Source organism: Adiantum capillus-veneris, chromosome 26 (assembly GCF_014529385.1).
Source record: "Adiantum capillus-veneris isolate H3 chromosome 26, ASM1452938v2, whole genome shotgun sequence".
In the NCBI taxonomy this organism is placed as follows: domain Eukaryota; kingdom Viridiplantae; phylum Streptophyta; class Polypodiopsida; order Polypodiales; family Pteridaceae; genus Adiantum; species Adiantum capillus-veneris.
The window spans coordinates 66,751,743-66,773,994 of record NC_140956.1 but is presented as its reverse complement, the minus strand read 5'-3'; the positions used below and the strand labels follow the sequence as shown (position 1 = coordinate 66,773,994).

The following is a 22,252-nucleotide window of genomic DNA, read 5'->3' as shown; positions in this document are numbered from 1 at the left end:
TTGTGAAACAGACACATCTCTCTCTCTTGCAAAAATCAAGTACGCTGAAACACACTTTTTCATTTCTTTCTTGATGGCAATGTTATTGGCGATAGGAATACGCCAATCACCTGCATCTGCAAGTACAAGATACTCCTTTCCTTTATGAGCAAAAGATAAGGTTTTCTGAACATAGTCAGGAATGGGATGCATCTTGTAGTGCCAAGGCATTCCCAAGATAACATCGGATCCTTCAAGTGAAGCTAGTAAGAAAGACTCTTGATCCTTGTAGTCGTCGACCTTTAGATTCAACTTCCCTATGATTGGAGTAGAGTTTGAGTTCTGCCCTTTGAAAGCAGATTGCGCTTGAATAGAGACTCCAAAACGATTGGGCTGCAAGTTCAAGTCGTCAGCTAGCTTGGTAGAGATGAAGTTGTCTGTACTACCAGGGTCAAACAAAATAAGAGCCCACTGGTTGTTGATACTACCCCATGCTTTGAGAAGAGCTCTTTCTTTTCCATCCTTGGTTGTATTTCCCTGTACATCTGGGGCTACATTGGAAGAGGGTGGTTGTGGAGGTTTGGTAGGACAGTCACCCTTCATATGACCAACTTGTCCGCACTTGAAGCATCTTCCTTCACTAATGTATGTTCGCAACTCAGCAGGAGAGAGATATCTCCCTTTCTTGGGCTGATTTGGCTTTGCTTCTGCTTCGGAGGCGGTTCTTTTCTTCTTTTGACAAGAAGTAGAAGAGGTAGGCTGCTCATGGAGAGCCTTCTCCTTAGCATGGTAAGTGCTTTGCTCCATCTTCCTGGGAGTACCCTTGTCATGTATTCCATCAGATATGCGGGCTGATTCCATAAGTATCTGCAAGTTACCTCGAGGGTAAAGCTTCATAGCCTTTTGCAAGGCTTCATGCAAACCTGCTTCAAACTTGCGCATCTTCTCCGAATCGTCAATCTTCTTGAATGGAGTGACTTTCAAGAGAACGTCCCAAAACCTATTCACATAGCGTGGAACAGTTTCGTTCTTTGACTGTGAAAGTCGATCCCATTCTTTCTTTACCTCTTCCTCATGGTCTCGAGGAAGGAACTGTGCGTAGAACTCCTTCTTGAAAGCGGTCCAATCTTGGGGTTTGCGATCTTCCAGGATGAGGGTTAACCACCAATTGCTGGCGGTGCCTTTCAGGTACAAACTAACATGGCGAAGCTTGGATCTTTCTTTAAAATTCCCTTCAGCAAATGCAACTTCAAATTGGCGGATGAAAGCCAAAGCTTTGTCATTATCACGCCGTCCATTGTAGGTGGCAAATTTCACATCTCTATCTCCCGACTTGAATGTTTTCTGCCTGTGGTGCTTCTTCTTATGGTGCTCCTTCTTTCTATGCTTAGACTCCTTGGGGACAGGAGTCCTTTCCCTTGAATGTACTTCTTGCTGCGACGGATCGTCGAGAAACATGTCTTCCGGAGAGAACTGTCTTCCAGATCCTTCATGAAAGAGAACTGAGGGGAATCAGGGGGATCCTGCTCTTGAACTTTTGGATTAAACCGCATATGAAGTTCTCGAGATTTCTTCTGCCTCTCGTGCATGCGGGAAGTTCCAACCAAAGGATCTTTTCTTGGTTGTGGCGCCTTTGGGTTCTGCGGAATTTCTCCCGACCCCATCGGCATTTTCTCCTTCCCTTTTTCAAGAGTATGGAGAATCTTTTGGACTTCTGGATGGGAGAGAGCTTTCTCCAACTCTTCCACCAGCTGTTGAAGGAGAGAGAACTCTATCTCGCGTCCTCCTATTTCTGCAGTCTGCCAAGAGTCGTCAATCCCTTCAGGAAGAGAGAGAGGACCTTGCTCTGATACCACTGTCACAAAAATACGGAAGCGTAAACTGACGTTTAATTGCACTTCAAATACTCAAGAGAATTAGAGGGAGAGAGAAAACTTGACACTCCATTGGGGACCAGAAGATGGGCTGGTCCCCCCCCCCCCATAAAGAGAATATCTTTATTACTAAGGGAGAATCCTTACAAGCACAGGAACGGGGCATACGCCCGTCCTCTATTCTTTCTTCTGTTCTGTTCTGACTACTGACTGAGAAAGTGTTTCCACTTTCTTTCTGCTTAGGGGATTTCCCTCTTCTGCGAGACTGGTTGGAAGCTCTCGAAAAGAGAGTCTATCTTCCAAAACAGCTCATCGAAAGCTCTCACAGAGGAGAGTCCATCTTCCCTTATGTGTTGCCTTCATGCTCATTCATTCATGCATCGAACACAAAAGAGAAACAAGCAAAATGCACACGCACATGCTTGCTGTAATTTTCTGCACATAACCTGAAATTCTTACCTGTGCACACCCCTACGCCGAAACAAAGGTCTTCTTCGCGATGGAATCGCGCCAAACTTGATGTAGACTTAGGATAAGGAGAGAGAAGAGAATTTCTATGGCTGACCTGCTGAAAACAGCCCTAATCGAGGTGATTAGGGGCTGAAAACAGAGAATTACAGCAGCCGCACTCTGCTAAGAGAGCGTCTACGGCAGCTTCTCGCGATGAAACTTCACCAGAAGGTGTCTATGACTGTGAGATCCCTTGTTCTTGACAATGGGAGCACAAGGCTACCACATATGTCGCAAGGGGCTGCTCTCAAGCTTCAATGGAGGGCTCCACCGCGTAGAGCACGCTCACATTAGGGGGGGTAGGTGCACTGCCAGCCCTGAAAATGGGGGAGGGGGGCTCCTAAATAGCCATCAGGGAGAGGGGGCGCTAGGACGAGAGAGAGGGTGAGAGTGAGAGTAAGAGAGAGTTAGTTTGCATTGGTAAGTGTGCCACTTGGCACACTTACTTTAAAAACTTAAAAACCATTCAACTTTTGACTTTAAAAACTTCTAGCTCATTAATTAAAAATGTGCAACTAACTAACAAATGCTACCAATGATTCTTTTATGAGAACACCAAAGGTCTGCCGTCGCAATGCCGCACTTGCACTGCACCCACCGCCTTTACCTGTTCACACTTGTCCGGCCGCCTGCTCGGGCACGGACCGTTAATTTAATTTAACGAAACTTACCATAAGGCTTTATTAGCTTTAGGGTCACTGTTCTAAGGACCCCATCTCATTCATGTGCTTGTACTGACGCGCGTATTTTTCCTGAGCCTAAAATCTGAGGCTACTGCTTACCCCTTTTTGAAGACCCGATTTCCCAATCACTAGGGCTTCAGGGTAATTTCTGCTAAGGTCCCTCTGAGGTGTTGTGGCCCGCATTTAGGCTTACCTGAGGCCTTAGAACTGCTAGGTCTATTCTGGTGTGCACACAACTAATTAGATAATTCTTTTCTCGTAAATAAATTAATTATTTACAAAGTCTAACTTAGTTACATATGTGATGGATGGTCTGACACTAGACGCAGGTCTATCATTAACTTTCTTGCATGCTCTATACATGGTTCTATGTTTTTGAAATCTGTGGACGCATGTGGGGAGACAAAGACATCAGAATTTATTTTCAAGCAGCTTAAGGATGTGATTATTGGGATAGGACCCTCCAATGTTGTGCAGGTATGCATGGACAATGCAACTAATTGTGTTAGGGCCGGGCAAATGGTGGAAGAGAAATGGAAACACATTTTTTTCACGAGATGTGCATGCCATTGCTTGGACCTCTTGTTTGAGGATATTGGGAAGCTCCCTTGGATTGCAAAAATTCTTTAAGATGCAACAAAGGTTGTCACATTTGTCACAAGGAAGTCCACTGTCTTGGCATTGTTTCGAATGCTTAGCAAGAAGGAATTGTTGAAGCCATCGGCCGCTCGATTTGCCTACTACTTCATCATGTTGGCTAGTCTTGTGGATGAGAGATGTATGCAAGGTGTGCGTAGGCTTATGATTGATGCAAAATTTGTGAAAATGAAGGCAGGGTAGTTTTCGTACGACGTACGGAACGAGACATTCCATACTGCGGGTCACAATTGTGAGTGGATTATATTGAGCAGCCCAAAAAATTTTAAATGGTTGTTTATAGCCATTGACAGCTCTTGACTGTTGACCAAGGGCCATCATTGAGGGCAACTTTTGGGGCCGTTTTGGAGCGCCAATTCAAGCACTTAAGCCACATTCAAACATTGGATTCTATGTGCTAGGGCTCCACTTCTCTTATGCTCTCCCTCTCCCCCACGCTCTCCCTCTCTCATCAAGAGTCATCATCCATGCTCTCTCTCTCATGCTCTAGCCTCTTCCTATTTAAGCAATGCCTCTCCCATCTTGTTCTCCAACACTTCCAAGCTCTCAATGCTCATTGCTCTCAAGCTCTCAATGCTCTCACTACTCAATGCTTCCATGTTCTAGCTCTCAAGTGACAAGCTCTAGAGATTAGAGTCTTGCCTCTCCATCTTCTCTCCATTGGGTCTCTCCCTCTCAAGCTCCCATTGAAGATCTCATAACGTCAAGTTTCTTTAAGTGTAAAGTTTAAACCCAAGGGCCTAAGCCTTAGACGTAAGAATTCTTTGTTTTTATGAAGGCATCCAGGACTGCAAAGGCCATAGTGGTCTCGGACATTGTGTTTAATGCATCCTTTTGGCGAGAGGTTAAGTTGATTTTGAAGATTTGTGCTTCCATCTTGAAGATACTTAGTTTGGCTGATAGGGAAGGAGCCACCATGGGGCTTGTGTATGAGCTTACGGATCGCATGGTTGAGCAAATTCAAAACATGCAAGGTATTGCTGCGGCAAGGATGCAAGAGATCAAGGACCTATGCGTTGATAGATGGAATATGATGCACACACCATTGCATGTTGTGGGATACTTGTTGCATCCTATATGGCGAGGAAGAGGGCAATTCAATGATAGTGAGGTTCATGACGGGTGGATGACATTTTTGGACAGGTATACCAAGGGTGATTTGACCATGCAGGATACCCTCATTGATGAGTTGGACACTTTCCTCACTGAAAGAAAGTCATTTGCTCATCCTATTGCAAAGGATCCAAAGAGAATGCAAGAGGGTGTAGAGTGGTGGAAGACTTTTGGGGCTTGCACACCCACATTGCAGACTCTTGCACTTAAGGTGCTTTCTCAAGGGACGTGCCTCTCCATGTGAGAGAAATTGGAGCACCTTCTCTCTCATTCACACCAAGAGAAGAAATAGGCTACTTCCTGCTCATACCAAGAAGCTTGTCTACATACACACCAACTTGAGGCTCTTATGCAAGATCAAAGAGCGCGACTATGAGAGATGGAGGTGACATTGGAGATGCTTAACAAAGAGAAGGATGAGGAGCGCTTGCTTGAGTTGCAGGAGATTCAGGAGGCTATTGCACAGAGCACTGATGATGTTATGGAGTCTCTTCCGATTAGCATGCCCAGTGATATTGGGACTTCATGCTCCGTTGCTGAGGATGAGGATGAGGATGATGAGGGTGATGATGAGGAGGTGGCCTTTGATGAGAGTTAGAGCTCATTGCATTTTGCTCTAGCCTCGGTCCTGACTCCTCTTAGCTCTACTTATGTTTTGGATTCACTATTTAGCATCGAGCGGCTGGACTCCACCCTCTAGGCTCTATTTATGTTTTGTCATTTGAATTTTGGAGTACTCAGTATACAGTCTTGTTGGTTTTGGAGGCTCCATATTTTGCCATCTCCTCTGCTTTGCTATAGCCTCTAGTATGATCATGATTCATTGATGTATCTATCTATTGATCAGAGATCTTGATTTGTTCCTCGGCTCTCGACTCCTTGATTTAGCTAGATTCTACATTTTCTATGATGTTTTAATGCATTATGTGGCTTTGGGCTGCTCTCTAGAGTCTAGTGTTTTAAATTTAATTGCTATTTGTTATGAGATATATATATATATATATATATATACACACACACACACACACACACGCTAATTTTTTAGTGCCGTATGGTATTCCATGTATGGAATCTTCGGGGGGTCTGAATCGGGCTTATATCGGGCTTCCATACCCGCCCGAGTGAGACGCATGGTTGCCGCATGAAAAAACTATGGGCCATACAATGTCCGACCATTTGCTATTTCAAAAAGAAGGTCTCAAAAATAAAACAAAACCCATTGGAAAGAAACCAACAACTAAAGTTAGCAGTTGCCATGTCCTCATGACATAGTTAACAACTGCCACGTCCCCGTGACACAGAGCCTGGTAGAGGGCTTGATATATCTCTCCTCCAACGAGGGTGGTTCTTTAGATGACATCCAGTAGTGGAGGCCCATCAGGATCCTCAACTCAAAATTCTTGCAAAGGCTTTGGTTGAGAACCCAGTAGCATGGTCAGCATCTTCAGGGCCAGCACGTGGATATGAGACCGAGCATGATAGTTTCAGGAGCCTACAGGACGGCCAGGGAGGTTAAGAAGGGCAGTTAAAAAGTCCTATAAATAGGACTTAGGTCTCATTTTTGAGCATCTACACGCAGGGTCGGTTCACATTGGCCGAACATAGCTTAGAAGCCCATCCTGATGTTTGAGGGCGAAGTTGTAACACCTCGGAAGTGCTCGATGCCTGATTTCTTGATAGCAGCTTGGACACGAGTCGGACTGCAGTTGGGAGCTGATCATTAGCCTGGGCTAGGGGTTTCTATGGCGGGTCCACTGCTACAGAGTTTTTGAAAGCAGATAAGAGCCTCCAATAATGCCAAGACTTGCCTTCTGGTTAGAGATTTTGCAAAGTTTTCTGAACCAAAGTTTTAGCAAAAAATAATAATTGTGATTCTTGAGTCGTCGTTAGGGTGAAGTTCAAATTCGCTCTTCCCCCCCTTGCTATACAGAAGCAGACTTCAATTTCATCATTAAGTCGCTCCTCGTTTTATGCTCATGGACAATCACAACAAGTGTATCTTGGACTTGCCCAATATTAGTGCTCCCCAAGAATCTATCATGTACACATGACATGACAAAAGCCAAACACACTCATAAAACAATATTAAGGAATAGACATTTGACTCACCTCCAAGACATGGCTCACCCCCGCGCCTGGGAGCCTGCAACTAGTTCAATGTAGTGCCTCACCTCAAGGACTGGCGTCCCATACCACCAGCCCACACCCTAGCTTGAGTGCTTGAGAAACCATTGCAAAATACACGCATGGTGACCACACAAGATAGCTGACAAAAGAGCTCAAGGTCCTATTCAAAGGAACCGACTCTTCAACAATCTCAATAACCTCAAGTCGCAGCCAACCCATATTTATACTTCCACTTGAGATACTCTGGCAAAAAGGTTGGCAAGACCGCTTTACCCTTTGGTCAAGGACCGACTCTGGATCAAGTGGAAAATTGACACAAAAAAGATTTGCGAACGTAAAGATGGTAGACAAACTCTCCCCAAAAGAGATTTATGTCTATGATAAACTGGTTTACAATTTTCTGAATACCAGAAGAGAAGGCAATTAGTGGAACCTCAATTGTTTTGCATTCCCTTGCCATCAGTTTTGTCCTTCATTAACAGTCAGCTAAAAATAAGTCGATGTACTTCTTCATTTTATGAAGACAACAAAATCTAGGTCAACCCTTTGACCTATGTTTTGGCATGTTGAAGCAGCCCCCCTTCGTCCCTCCTCCCTATCTCCCCTCGTTGACCTCAGTATACCTTCATTAGGTCAGAATAGTTTGAATTTGCGAAGTATAAGAGAGGATAAAACACTCACAAAAATACAAAAGCAAGGAACACAAGAAAACACCAAAGGAAAAACTAAAGTACTATGTTCGTTACTAAACAAAACTAGATGAAAACAAACCATTAATCACTTGAAATGCTTTTAGAAAAGGCATAAGCAAAATAAGTCAAAGAAGCTTACTTGACTAAAACTTGTGTGAGAACATAGGAAATGGCCCCCAGATTCACCACCCAACCTCCCCTATATAGCCACCTTTGGTTATATAAGGCCCCTTTTCCTAGCCGTCGGCTCATAACCCCTGTGTCTGTTGCCCTCGGAGTAGTGTAAGGGCAAGGGACAAGCAACTGTGAGGGCAAGGGACAAGCAAGACACACGGGTTACGAGCCGATGGCCAGGGAAAAGGGCATTATATAGCCAAAGATAGCTATATTAGAGTTCATTCATGATTTGAACGTACTCTACAGAACCAACAAACTAAGTTTCTATCACCCACAAGAGGTGATGGCCATACTCAATCATGATAAAGGCTAGCATTTGTCAACTAAGAGCAAAAATAGTAACTACACTACAATAAGTTAAACAAAAAGTGGGCTTTTGAGCTCCCCACTTTTATTGAATTTACTACCGATTGTTCCAAAGGAAGAGACATTGAAAATAAACTTACTACAATGCAGAAATGAACAAACCATTTTCATTATTCTTTTGAATGTGTATCCTTTCTCAACAAGTAAAGAAAGAAGATAGCACGACTGAGCAACAAAAGCAGATTTACTAGAACAAAGACGAGAAAATCTAAATAGTTTAGGCAAATGACACCATATTTAGCAAAAAGAGAGAAATGCGAGGCATACAATTGATTTTTAGAATGGCATGCTTCTTCAAGGCATTTATCATAGATATCTACTTCCAAACCCAAGGAAGTTTGAAATATCTTACGGTCTGCTCTTGTGGTGTGGGGGAATGTTAGTGGCACTGGCACAAGTCTGCCGGTGTGAAAGCATGGTGTTAAGAATTTAGATTTGTTTGAATGTCAATCTTAATCAGTCAATTATATTGGTTTTTGAGGCTGGTCTCCCCTTTTCCACTAGCTGGTTGTACCTTAGCACTTGGGAGCCTCTTAGATCCTGTTCACAAAGCTCGTGTTCTAGTTAAGTCTTTGAGTTTGTATCCTACATGTGCATGGATTGACCATTGAAATGTGCCTAATGCATGTGCCTAATGGTGATATACCCTAGAAAGTTCAAGAGCAGCTCGGTCTCTTGTATGGGTTCTTTCTCTCTCGTCTATCTAGCGGTTCCAAAAACATTGTTTGCCCTCATTTGGTATAGTTTTCATTACCAATCAGCTCACATGCACGCATGCACCCGCTTTGGGGGAGAAAGGGGGGGGGGGGGGGGGGGGGGGGGAGGGGGGGGTTAGTTAGGTATGTAGAAGTTATATCCTACCTTTGTAACAAGGAATAAAGATCATCCCCATCGGAGATACCCTGAAAGCCAAAAGAACACAAAAACAGTTTCAGTGCTGTTTATATTTACTCACGTTAAATCTGAAACACTAATAAAGATGACAAACCTTGCCATAAACAATGAATCGTGATAGGCTCTGCTCTTCATGTGTCTGAACTTCAGGCCAAGCTGCTGCGAAGAAGATTCAATGGATTTTACAACCCATCCAGAACTCTCTGCGGGTGGATCTTGTGTCAAGATTTCAAAATCTAAATGAACACCGCGTCTTGCAGCAATTTCTGAGGCAGATCCCTTGATATTTTGAATTACAGTGTTCCTTCTTTGTTCATCGATGTCTCTTACATCTGGATTCCGCATATATAAAGTTAAATTAGGAACAAGTTACAACAAACAAGCAAGCAGACCCCTGTGCAGACACATGTTACACGATTTTTCAGACCGAGTTTAAAGAGCAGTTCCTCTTTGTAATTCTAGAATAGAGAGAACTGAAAACACAAAATCAAGGGTTGTCTAGAGTATGTCGACATGCAGCAAGGTCATTTGCAGTTAGATGGCCCCATCAATGAAGACAGAATTTCTAACTTTATTATCTCTTCTTAAGTTTTGTCCACATGCAGTGATGATTAGCTCCCAGCTCCTCATTTGACACAGGGAAAGGGCATCCAAAAAACTTGAAGTGACCTAACTGGTATACCATCGAAAGAATTAAATCAATCTGTTGTGCTAGTCAAATTTGGAGACCTCCCACATCTTAATCATGCATGTAAAATGATGATGAACTATTTTTCCTTTGGTGGGGCAGGGTGCCTTAAGCCCCAAATCCACATGCATTTGATTATATGCAACATCCTTGACCCCAGCTGGCATCAAGACAATGATATCCTCTAGAACCATGTTTTTGAGTCACCAAAGCAATAAGAAAACCTATAAGATGAGCGAGAAAGATCCTCACATTCTTCAGAGATCATTGATTTTAATCTCTTAATACTTTCTTCAAGGAAGGACTCGGAGGCCCCGAATCTTACAGACTTGGACACCCCAAGTCGGAAATCTGGCACGAAACACGTGAGAATCACTAGAAATACTTCATAACTTTATCACACTTTTAAAATAGAGTCGACGCGGCCCGGCATAGTTTCATGCCCAGAGGTATTGGCCCCAAAATCTGTCGCCCCTTTCGGTAGTTATTTTCATATTAATACTTGAGCAAAGTTACTACTCCCGCGGGCCCTCTCTGCTCAGATGCTCGTCAGCACACTGAGAGGGAGAGTGGCCTTGGGTTCAATTTAAGGCCCTTGGCGATCAAGCTCAAAATCTAGTTCATATGAAAAGCTTCTAACTCAAAAGTTGCTGGCCCAAAAGCAACTAGCATGATTCATGGAAATCTGTACACCCTACCACATGGCACAGCGCGAATCGCGGAAGTCCGTACTATTGCCACGTCAGCATGCCAACGCAATTGCGAAGATCTGTATAGCTGTCTACGTCGTCAGCTGGTCCGGATGGTCATGCCACATCATCAGTCTGTGACATACCCCCCTCTTGAAAGAACTATAATCGCCCTCGATTACGCCTGCAAAATCAGACATAAGCCATAAACTAGTTTGGTAGAGACCGACTCTTAAGTACCGACGCACTAGACGACACAAATTCATCACTTGTACAAAGATGACAGTCACGTCACATCACATCACATTCAAATCATATCACATAAAATCGATCCAAATCTAGGACCATGATTCCTGGCAACGCATTTAGTAATCGCATCTATATCCACACCGGACCTCACTTCTGTCGGGTTAACTAATCCTTATTGCTGATCTGCCGCTGTCACTGGATCTCTCATTGTGCCCCTCTTCAAGAGACCCTCTCTGTGTTTGTGAATCTCCAGTAAGTATAATCCGAGGCATCTCTGATCCTGGTATCTCATGACTTTAGAAAGTGGTCCAAAACCCTCTGAGCTCTCTGAATAGGCAGTGAAAGCGGCCTCGTATCTCATAGTATACTGGGCAATGACATATGTAATGTAGCTCTGTCTCGCGCTCTATGTGGCACACCTAACAAATCCTGGACTCAATGGATACTCCTCTAAATCTGCCTGTCTCGATCTCTAGCTGATGTGAGGATGTGCATATCTGACCAATAGCACATCGTATCGCGTGGGATAGTTGAGTATCCATCTATCCTTGTCTGATCTCAAAACCATCCTCTGTAAGCTGAAGAAGATGCTCTCTATAGAAAGCCATCTTCGTACCCAACTCACGTGTAGGTTGTATCCATGTCCTCTTCGTATCTAGCTGAATCAAGTCCTGTATGATGAGCCTGGTAATCTCTACCCTAGTGAGGGAGATGGAGGGCGCATCCAAAGAGTACTGAAATGGGGGTAGCCGATCCATACTAAAGCCATGTAACTGAAACCAAGACGCCATCTCTGCATACCAACATGATCTATCTCTCTACAATGCCAGTTGTCGCGAAGACTCTAGTGCTAATCGAGCATATCTGTCTCTAGGGAGAGCCCAGGTGCTATGCATAAATGAAACTGATCGAGTGAGTGCCTCCACTACCAATGGAGAAGCAACGAGCTCTACCCTAACAATGTCATGTGTGGTGTTGAGGCCTTGGCCCTAATCATCCGAAAAATCATAGACACCAAGGTCCTCTCCATACATCTCCATCCATCAGTACTGCCAGCTCTGCTATGATGATCAACTGAGGGGCCCCATATCTCCATTCCGTACAGCATGGCCGAAGTGACCAGAGTGTCAAAGAGCCAAAGCTTTGTCCGAGGTTCCTGGAACTGAACCTGCGAATATATCCTCTCAAGTCTCCCCAATGCTGCATAGGCTCTAGTCAATCTTGTATTTGTTGCACGCCTCAGGGGAAATACTGGACCATTGAAAACCGCCCCAAGATAAGTATATGCATTTGCATACTCCACAATCTCTCGACCATATGTAAAAGTGGGGGCGAACCTCCTTACCCATTGCACCGTAGTGTTAAAGACCATTACCTTGGTCTCACCAAGGTTCACAAACAATCCACTGTCCTGTGCAAATACATGCAATGCATCCAAATGACGTTGCATCCCCTCTGGAGAATCTGAGATCAGCACAATATCATGAGAGAGAGAGAGAGAGAGAGAGAGATGAAATGAAATAAAATGAAATGAACTGTTATATTAAACGCCTTCAAACGGCCAAAATGATGAGACCAAAAGTTACATCCCAATCGAATGTGATACTTTGTCTGGAAGCTATGAAAATAGAAAATGAATAGAAAATCTAAAATCTAGGTCTATCATACATTGAGTAGGTGGCAGGGGTAACAGAGTAAACATGATGAACAAGGTAGGGGAGGTGTGTGTGTGTGTGTGTGTGTGTGTGTGTGTGTGTGTGTGTGTGTGTGTGTGTGTGTGTGTGTGTGCGCGTGTGAGAGAGAGAGAGAGAGGGACCTATTTCAAGATGTGCAAAACTTGGTATGCTATTCACTGCACCCGGGAACAATTTCAGAACCCCTGTCAGCATAAACTCAAGGGTTTACACCGATCACCAATAAAAAATCAACAAAAAAACACCACAACCTGCACATGCATAAATAGTAACTACTGACACATGCACACACAGTGCAGTCAAACCTGTCGTGCCAACTGTGTCTAAAGAGTTTGTTTCGAGGACGTGATTTTCAACAGCCAAAGCCAACTCTGCAGCTGCTAAGCCTGCGTCATTTCTGGAAACCCAAAATCATACAGACTAATGGTCTTGTTTACTAAAACCTGGCAGCATAAAATTCTGAGAGTTTAAGTTGCACCTGGATGGCATCAGCACTGCTCCAGCATGTCCACCACTGCCCTTGAAATCTACCTTTAAGCTTGCAGGTGCAGCAATGGCTGTCACAATCCCAATCGCTACACCTGCAAAGAAGGTAAAGTGAAACCCAAGAAGGAACTTGATTAATCTCATGTGGACTCAATACGTGTGTAAGAGAGAAGGAACTTGATTAATCTCATGTGGACTCAACATGTGTGTAAGAGAGAAGGTGAGGCTCTATCCGCATTCTCAGGTGCTCTTCTCAGGTTTCAAGTTAAACAATCTCTAGGTGCATTCACAAACTTGACTCAACCTGTTCCACCTCACCAAAGCATAATGTCAACAGCTTACCATAATGAGAACACCACAAGATCTCTTTCACATTCCTCTCACATAAGTTTTATAGCTAGCACCCAATCAAGCACAAATATTTCAAAGCCGGACTAGCACAATCAGTAGAGAAAGTTGGACATCAGCAATTTGTCAAAGAAAGGAGTAGTAATCCTCATAGGTATTCTTTAGCAATTTCACATGCAGATGCTCTGTAAAACTTGCAGCTTGCACAGAGAACAGAATCACAACAGCTCAGAACATTTTTGGGAGAAACATAACAGAAGCATCAAGATAGGGTCACCACCTTTTTCTTCTAGAATGGGACCCTGTTCAATATGAAGTTCGACAAAAGCAGCATATGAATTTTTCTCCAGTGGTACTTCAAGGAGAGTTTCAAGAGCAAACTCGTACCCCGCCACAGCTGCTGCGTCTGAAAAAGAGACATTCTCCTTGTCTACTGCCTTTTCAAGTAAAGCCTTCATATTAGGAACCCCTGCCAGGAGTCGGCTGAAGATACTCAAACTATAAGAAATGGGCAATTGAAATTTCTCGACGAAAGCTTTCAGGAATAGAATCCACCTTCCCAAGCAGCTTATCCCAAATCTTGTAGGCTCCTCTGACGTAAACATAATAATGTCTATGGACCTCTGAGGCTTGAATCCAGTCCTACAAATGGAATTGTTGTCAGAGCCAGTGCAATACCTTTGCTCGTGCCAAAAGAGCAAAGCTAAGAGTGTTATACCTGTTCAAAACATTTATCGCCTCAATGGCCCCCAAAACCCCGACTACTCCATCATATTTTCCTGAGAAAGGAATTGCATCTATGTGCGATCCAGTAGCAATCCCAGCAGCTAGAGCGTCACTCCCTTCCCTGTAGAATAGCACTAAATAATTGACCTACTTGTGACATAAGCATCAAGAGGACAATTAGCAATTCATGCATATTATTGGCATGGGGAAACAAAAGCATCTTATTGGCATGGGGAAACAAAATCTGCACCTATGCTGAGGAAAACAATGCACCAAGCTTCAAGCCAAGGCACCTCATGTAGCTTGACATGTCTCTTACATACAGCATCAAACCTACAAAAAAGGCTCTAAAAAATTGCATATGGTTGCTCTTTTGATTCTTACCAGCGACCAAAAATATTCCCAACTCCATCCTCCCTTACTTTTAGTCCAGAGGCATCCATGAGATTTTTAATATACCTGAGAAATAAACAATTGAGAATCTGAAAGATGAACCTGAAAAGAAAGCATGTTTATTTGAATCTACTTTGAGACCTCACAGCCTCTAAATGATCTGAAGCACATATATGCTATTCAAGCCTCTAAATACAAAAGACATAATAAAAGAAAAGTTTTACTTCAACGAGAACCTTCTGGCAGTAACGTCTGCTTCAGTATACAAAACGCGTGTAACTGATGGAGATGGCGAGTCGGAAAAAGATGCAAGCTCATCAATCTGCAATAAAAGGTAACAGCAAGGCGCTGCCTCAACATGCCAACAGTAACAGACACTCTCTCTCAAAGTAATAGCTGCCTGGCAAGGGAAATTCAAAAGCCTGCAAGCGCAGGTAATCTACACACCATGCATCCTGACCTTGCAACCTGCGCTTAGAGGTGCCCTGAACAGCCCGACTTAATGCCACAAGTCGTGAACCATAAAAGACACATTTCTAAATTCATATGCCTGTTGTTCAACATTTAGTAAACTGCTGTAAGGTATTTCTCACCAAAGTACTAGAAGATGATGTACACAATGCAAATCCTACAGATATTCGGTGCAGAAGTTAAGCATAGAAAAGCAGAGGCAATAAAATTATGCTCTATGAGCAGACCCGACAAGTACGGTATGGACAGCCTGACTTCTTTGCCATGTCAAATGCATATCTGATTCCTGCCAGAAATATGAGAATTCATGAAAGCATGCTTTTCTTTTAATTTTATTTTTGCGAGAAGAAGATCCTTCTATTAGTCAATAAAACTGCCCATAGGGCTACAACCACCTCTACTAGAGAGGGCTACATCAATCATAAGGGGAGACTCTCCCAATGAAAAACAGCATATGTACAATGAGGGCTAAATCAGGAGATGGGAGGAGGGAAAAGCCACACAAGTGGACGGGTAGTGCCATTCAAGCTCAGTGCTCACCCCGGACCATGGTGAAGAAAGGCCCAGGGCGCCATAGTCGAAGGAACGCCTCTCTGCTCTCCCGCATACGGTCCGAGCTGCCCAGAAGTCTCACAAACTGTCCCCTGAGAGTATGGATCAACTCCAACCAAAAATCTCGAACAGTCTCCGCTGGTGGCACAAGCGAGCCTCGAAGACGCGGAAGCAGCGGGCTCACCAAATGAACCAGAGTGTCAAGCCACAGACGAGCTCCCAACACACCTCTCTCACTGCACCTGTGGGGTAAGCTCTGTAGCAGGCTGGAGTGTAGGTCGAGCCCCCTGTATCAATAACATCCTGTCGGTGGAGGATCGCTCAAACTGTAGTGCAGGGCCCGTGAGAGTGGACCAAGCAGCTGCCCCCCAAGTGTACGTGCTGTGGAAAGTGCTGGCATCAGCCGAAGGACACGAAGCCAAACCTGATGTGCCATAGGGCAGTCCCACAGACAATGACGCTGACTCACCAAAGGATGGTCACAAGCTGCGCATGCTATCGAAAGGCCACTATGTACTAGCCAGCTCCCCACTGCTGTAGCTCTATGTGCAACTAGTCACTGAAACAAAGTGATTCGCCGTGGCTGTCTGGCGTCCCACAACCTCGCCCAAAAGGCTGACAAGAACTCAGTTGTGAGACCCTCCTCCTGCCAATGAGGTGCTGCTGCCTGCAGCAGCACGACGAGCCTCTCTCCGTGTTGCCAATATGTGACGTCCCACTCGAACAGTGTACTGAAAGACCCCTGGATGGTCTGCTAAAGAAAAGGGTGCCTCCAAAACCACTCTCCAGGATCCCACTGCACTCGTTCCAGTGGACAGCTCTCCCAAGCCCAAAGCCTCCAATGGCCTGTCTCAAGAGTTGTTGGGTCAGGATCGATGACACAAGTCCTCCCGCAGATACTGTTAGGGAATAAAGGCCTAAGTGCCTTGTACTTATTAACTTATAAGTTAAAAGACTTATAAGTGAGGGGGCCCAAGTGTGAATGGCCCCCTAGTCACTTACTCATATACTCAAAGGTCAAGCCCAAAATGTAACTATCGTGACTTTTCCCAAACTTCTACAAGTTCTCTCTCTCTCTCACGTATTTTTCTCTGCGTGTGCTTCTTCTGCGCCACTCTCCTCTTCTCCTTCACTCTCATTGCATAGAGTAGCAAGTGGGCTCTCTCTCCTGCTCCCCAACACATGGTATCAGAGCTTTAGGGTTTCCAAGAGAGCCATTTTCGCAACACAGATCAGAATTCTGTTCTTGCTCGCTGCGGGAAGGATATTCAACCGTTTTCGATCAACTCTGTCGCGAAGGGATCCTCTCACCGTGTAGAATCGACCTCCGGTGACAGTTTCCCCAAAATTAGGGTTTCAAAAACTGACGAACAGCAGCCTATTTCTGCTAAAATTGACCAATTTCGGGGTCAATTTGATGCAATTTCATTAGGGCAAGTCTCACAGGTCAATCTTACAGGTGTTTCCACCAACGAGGTTCTGAAAATTCAGCAAAACAGGTGTTTACAGGTCTGATTTTTGCCCTAAAACAGGGAATTTCAGCAAGCAAATGATGTATACACCTTGTGGAAACCTTTGGTAAGGGTTTGGCAGTGAATGTACGCCGTTTTGGGGTGATTCGCGTGAAATTTGCTCGCTGTTTTTCTGTAACAGCAAGCTGTTTTTTCCCCGATTGCGCACATTTGGGCGTGTTTAGGTCGGCAAAACAGGGTTTCAGTGTTTGCAATCACTCAGAATGGCTTCTAGCAGTGAAAGTGGCAATTTGTTGCACATTCGCAAGCTTGAAGGTGCCCATAACTTTGCTATATGGAAGAAGCAATGTTATAATGTGATGTTGCAGAAGAAACAGGCGAAACCTATTAAGTTACAGGGTGTGAAACCGGATGATATGGAGGTTGAAGAATGGGAAGAAGTGGACGAGTTGGCTCGCTCTACGATCATGCTTTCGGTGTTTGACAATTTACTCTTCAATGTAGAGAATGAGCAGACAACATGGGGCATGTGGAAGCGTTTAGACGAGTTGTATGCACAGCAGAGTGCTGCCAGTAAAGTGTATTGGCTTAAGAAGCTTATGGATCTCCGCATGAAGGAGGGCACGCACATGTCAGTGCACCTCAATGAATTCAATTCTATTTTCAGCCAACTGACAGAGCTGAAATTCACGATTGATGAGGAGTTCAAAGCTACTTTTCTGCTATGCACATTGCCCGAGAGTTGGGATGTATTCCGGACAGCTCTTAGTAACTCAAGTGCGTCACTTAAGTATGCAGATGTAGAGAGTTCTCTCTTGATGGAAGAGATGAACAGGAAGAACACCACAGGTGGGTCTTTTAATGCATTGCACTTGAGAGGCAGGTCTCAACAGAGGGAGAAATCTGACAGTAAGGACAGGGCACGCAGCAAATCTCGTAGGAAAGATGTTGTGTGTCATCATTGTGGAAAGAAAGGGCATTATAAACGGGAATGCTATGAGTGGAAGAAAGAGAAGAACAAGGGTGCTGAAACTGATGCAAAGGACAAGGGAAATGCCAAGAAGAGCACTGTGTTGATTGAGGAAATCAATGTTGCTAGTAGTTGTGACAGTGACAGCAACACTGATGTACTCAATGCCTCTTCTGTGGATGCACATACCCTTGCTATGGGTTCTGATGTGGACATGCATACTTGGATTCTTGATTCAGGTGCCTCCTTTCATGTAACACCTCATAGGGATTGGTTTACACAGTACTCAGGTGAGGTGCAGGGCACTGTTTATTTGGGAGATAACTATGCATGTGACATTGCAGGTATTGGCAGTGTCCAGTTTTCCTTTGCTGATGGTATGACTTTTGTTTTGCACAAAGTGCGCCATGTGCCACAACTCAAGAAGAGTTTGATTAGTACAGGGCAGCTAGATGATGCAGGCTATCACACCACTTTTGGTGATAGCAAGTGGAAAATTTGTAAAGGGGCCCGGATTGTAGCCAAGGGTTGTAAATCAGACACTTTGTATCCTTTGCATGTATCTAGTGTGCGTGACCATGTTGTCGCCGTAACCGAGCAGCCAAGTGTTTCTTTGTGGCATGGCCGGTTGGGACACATGAGTAAAAGAGGAATGGAAACTCTGTCTCGTTGTGGTTATTTGCCGTGTTTGAGGTATGCTGATTTTTCTCATTGTGAGCACTGTATTTATGGTAAGCACAGTCAAACACCGCACAAGAGGTCTCTTTCTTTGAAGTCTGACAGGTTAGACTTAGTGCATTCCGATGTATGTGAAATGCCACAGTTGTCCTTAGGGGGAAAGAAATATTTTGTCTCGTTTATCGATGATGCTACACGTAAGGTGTGGGTGTATCCAATACGTGCTAAAAGCGATGTTTTGGATACTTTCAAGAAGTTTCTTGCGTTTGTTGAGAATCAAACTGACAAGAAGCTTAGGTCTTTGCGCTCAGACAATGGGGGGGAGTATGATCAAAAGCATTTATTGACTTTTGTGCTACTAAAGGTATTAAAAGAGAGCTCACGGCTCTTTTTAATCCCTCTCAGAATGGAGTTGCAGAGAGGTTGAACCGGACTATCCAAGAGAAAGTTCGGAGTATGCTGTCACATGCTGCATTACCTCATGGTTTTTGGGCAGAAGCTGTGCAAACAGCTACTCACTTGATTAATCGCTCACCTAGCAAGGCTTTGGGTGGAAAGGTGCCTGAGGAGGTGTGGTCTGGCAAGCCACCCTCATATGCACATTTAAGAGTGTTTGGTTGTGAGGCCTATGTTCACATCCGGAGTGAACTGCGCACCAAACTAGAACCAAAGTCTCATAAATGCATTTTCCTAGGATATGGTGAGGATGGTGAAATGGGGTATAGATTATGGGATCCCGCATTACGGAAAATCATACGCAGCAATGATGTCATCTTCAATGAGAATTGCATGCACAAACAGCCCACAAAGGTCGAGGAAGTGCGCCGGGTTGTTTTTCGTGAAGATGTTACATATGGACAGCCAAGAAGGCCCAATGTTCAGCAGCCTTTACATGCTGAAAATGGTGCTGAAAATCAACCATTAGCTGCTGAAAATCAGCCCCAACAAGTTGCCATTGATGCACCACAGGTAGGGGAACAGGTTGATGCTCCTAGACCGCCCGTTGTTGCGATGCAACCGGCTGAACAGCCTGCTGTTTTTGATGGTTTACAGGCTGAAAATCCACCTGTTATGGATCATTGGGTGCGTAGGTCTACTCGGGTGACAAGGCCCCCCGATAGATATGAACCGTCTTTGGACTATGTCATGCTTACTGATTGTGGTGAGCCGTCTTGCTATAAAGAGGCTATGCAACGGGAAGACAGTAAGAAATGGTTCAAAGCAATGGTTTCGGAAATGCAGTCTTTGGAGAAAAACCATACATGGGACTTGGTTGATTTGCCTAAAGGGCATAAGGCTCTGCCATGTAAATGGGTTTACAAGACCAAGGTCACATCTGATGCTTCTTCTAAGTACAAGGCACGTTTGGTTGCTAAAGGGTACAAGCAAAAGCATGGTGTGGATTTTGATGAGATTTTTTCTCCTGTTGTAAAGCTTGCCACATTACGTCTTGTTTTAGGCCTGGTTGCTTCTGAAGATATGGAGTTAAAGCAAATGGATGTCAAAACAGCGTTTTTGCATGGCGATTTGCTTGAGATGATCTATATGATGCAGCCAGAAGGTTTTGTGTCAAAGGGGAAAGAGAAGAAAGTATGTAGACTCTTGAAGAGCTTGTATGGTTTGAAACAGTCTCCCCGTGCATGGTATCACAAGTTTGATACATTCATGAGGTCTCAAGGATACAAAAGAAGTAATTCTGATCACTGTTTGTATATCAAAACGGCAAGTGATGGATCTCTTCTATTGCTGATTTTGTATGTTGATGACATGCTTATTGCGGGTAAAAATGTCACGGAGTTGGATGCATTACAGCAAAGCTTAAAGAATCGCTTTGACATGAAGGATCTTGGTGATGCTAATCATATTTTGGACATGCGTATCTCTCGAGATAGACCCAACAGGCGTCTGTATCTATCTCAACGAGATTATGTTAATAAGGTGCTACATCGTTTTCATATGGATGGGGGAAAGGCACTTGGTACTCCGCTGCCTCCATATGTAAAACTGACTGCACATGACTGCCCAAACACAGATGATATGCGGGCTGAAATGGCCAAGATTCCTTATGCATCAGCCGTTGGCAGTTTGATGTATGCTATGGTTGCTACACGTCCGGACATTGCATTTGCGGTGGGAGTGGTAAGCAGGTACATGAGCAATCCTGGCAAAAAGCATTGGGAAGCAGTGAAGTGTATCTTGAGATACTTGAAAGACACTAAAGACTTGTGCATTTGTTTTGGGAAGAGTGAGACATCTGTGCATGGCTTTACAGATGCAGATTTTGCTGGACATCCAGATTGCAGGAAGTCTACCTCTGGATACGTGTTTACATTCACAGGAGGTGCAGTTTCTTGGATTTCTAGACTGCAAAAATGTGTTGCTTTGTCTACCACTGATGCTGAGTATGTGGCTACCACTGAGGCATGCAAAGAAGCTTTGTGGCTCATGCGTTTGGTAGAAGAGCTTGGCATTAAGTCACCGGTTCCTGTGCTACACTGTGATAGTCAGAGTGCTATTATGCTTGCAAGGAATCCTGTTTTTCATGCCAAGACAAAGCACATAGAGGTGAAGTATCATTTTATCAGGAGTGTGCTTGATGACAAGAGCATTACACTTGTCAAGGTGCACACAAATGACAATCCTGCAGATCTTTTGACCAAGAGTCTTCCAGCAGAGCGGTTTGCATATTGCCGTCAGATGATGGGTGTTGGATGAGTAAGTGCATGATCAGCTGATGTATCATAGTTAGCTGATTCTTTGATCTCCCAAGGTACATTGCCTTTAGGTGGGAGGTTGTTAGGGAATAAAGGCCTAAGTGCCTTGTACTTATTAACTTATAAGTTAAAAGACTTATAAGTGAGGGGGCCCAAGTGTGAATGGCCCCCTAGTCACTTACTCATATACTCAAAGGTCAAGCCCAAAATGTAACTATCGTGACTTTTCCCAAACTTCTACGAGTTCTCTCTCTCTCTCACGTATTTTTCTCTGCGTGTGCTTCTTCTGCGCCACTCTCCTCTTCTCCTTCACTCTCATTGCATAGAGTAGCAAGTGGGCTCTCTCTCCTGCTCCCCAACAGATACCCACTACTTGGATCCTCTGAAAACAACACTTTGCAACTTGTGGAGCCTCGACTGAGACTGTGTAATCAACCCTCGCCCTGTATCTCGAAGAACATGGAGGGTACAGTCTTTGAGCAAGCTTGGACTGCGATGAGGACCTCCAGTCACGTGAAGACCTCCATCCATCTGGGAGCTGATGTCTCTAGAGGTGTGAGCCACTCACACCAGGCCCAAATGCAACTGACCAAAATGTCTCATATCGCCCACGCAAAAGCTGACAACATCGTTAAATGTGGCTCTCACAAAGATGATGCTCCTGCAGCATAAGAAGATCAATCTCTCTGCTCACAAGGCATCGCTGAAGCTCCTCACGCAATTGACCCCGTTGGCACTGAAATTGGGGCCCACCTAATCCATGCACGTTCCATGAGACAATCCTCATGGAAAACGAGAAAGAACTGATGCTGCAACAGCAGCTAACCGTGCTATCTTCGAGGCTGGCTTGGATGGGGAATGATCCGCATCCGAGCGTCCCCGAGATAGGCGTGACTGCAAAGAATGTCTAGCCCGCGCCTAAGAAGAGCATGTCATGCGCAAGGCAACCTCCTCTGTCCACGAGTCCTCATGTATGTATACATAGCATGGTGGGCTCTGCGTGTCAGTAAAGAAGTGTACCACAACGTGTCTACATCCTGCCGAGTCTGG

General features: G+C 44.5%; 1 protein-coding gene across 2 annotated transcripts in view; it reads right to left on the bottom strand.

Moving 5' to 3' along the window:
- Positions 1–22,252, bottom strand: part of UAH (ureidoglycolate amidohydrolase) — a 69,166-nt gene that overhangs the window by 18,739 nt on the left and 28,175 nt on the right. The window contains exons 2-11 of one of the 2 annotated variants that reach the window (XM_086501688.1): positions 14,582–14,667; positions 14,337–14,411; positions 13,945–14,073; positions 13,782–13,868; positions 13,507–13,709; positions 12,871–12,973; positions 12,698–12,789; positions 12,515–12,577; positions 9,167–9,404; positions 9,040–9,080 (exon numbers count right to left, since the gene is read on the bottom strand). In XM_086501688.1, the coding sequence (XP_086357814.1) occupies positions 9,040–9,080; positions 9,167–9,404; positions 12,515–12,577; positions 12,698–12,789; positions 12,871–12,973; positions 13,507–13,709; positions 13,782–13,868; positions 13,945–14,073; positions 14,337–14,411; positions 14,582–14,667 (1,117 nt within the window). The remainder of the gene's footprint in view (positions 1–9,039; positions 9,081–9,166; positions 9,405–12,514; positions 12,578–12,697; positions 12,790–12,870; positions 12,974–13,506; positions 13,710–13,781; positions 13,869–13,944; positions 14,074–14,336; positions 14,412–14,581; positions 14,668–22,252) is intronic. The other variant, XM_086501689.1, reaches the window with a different exon arrangement.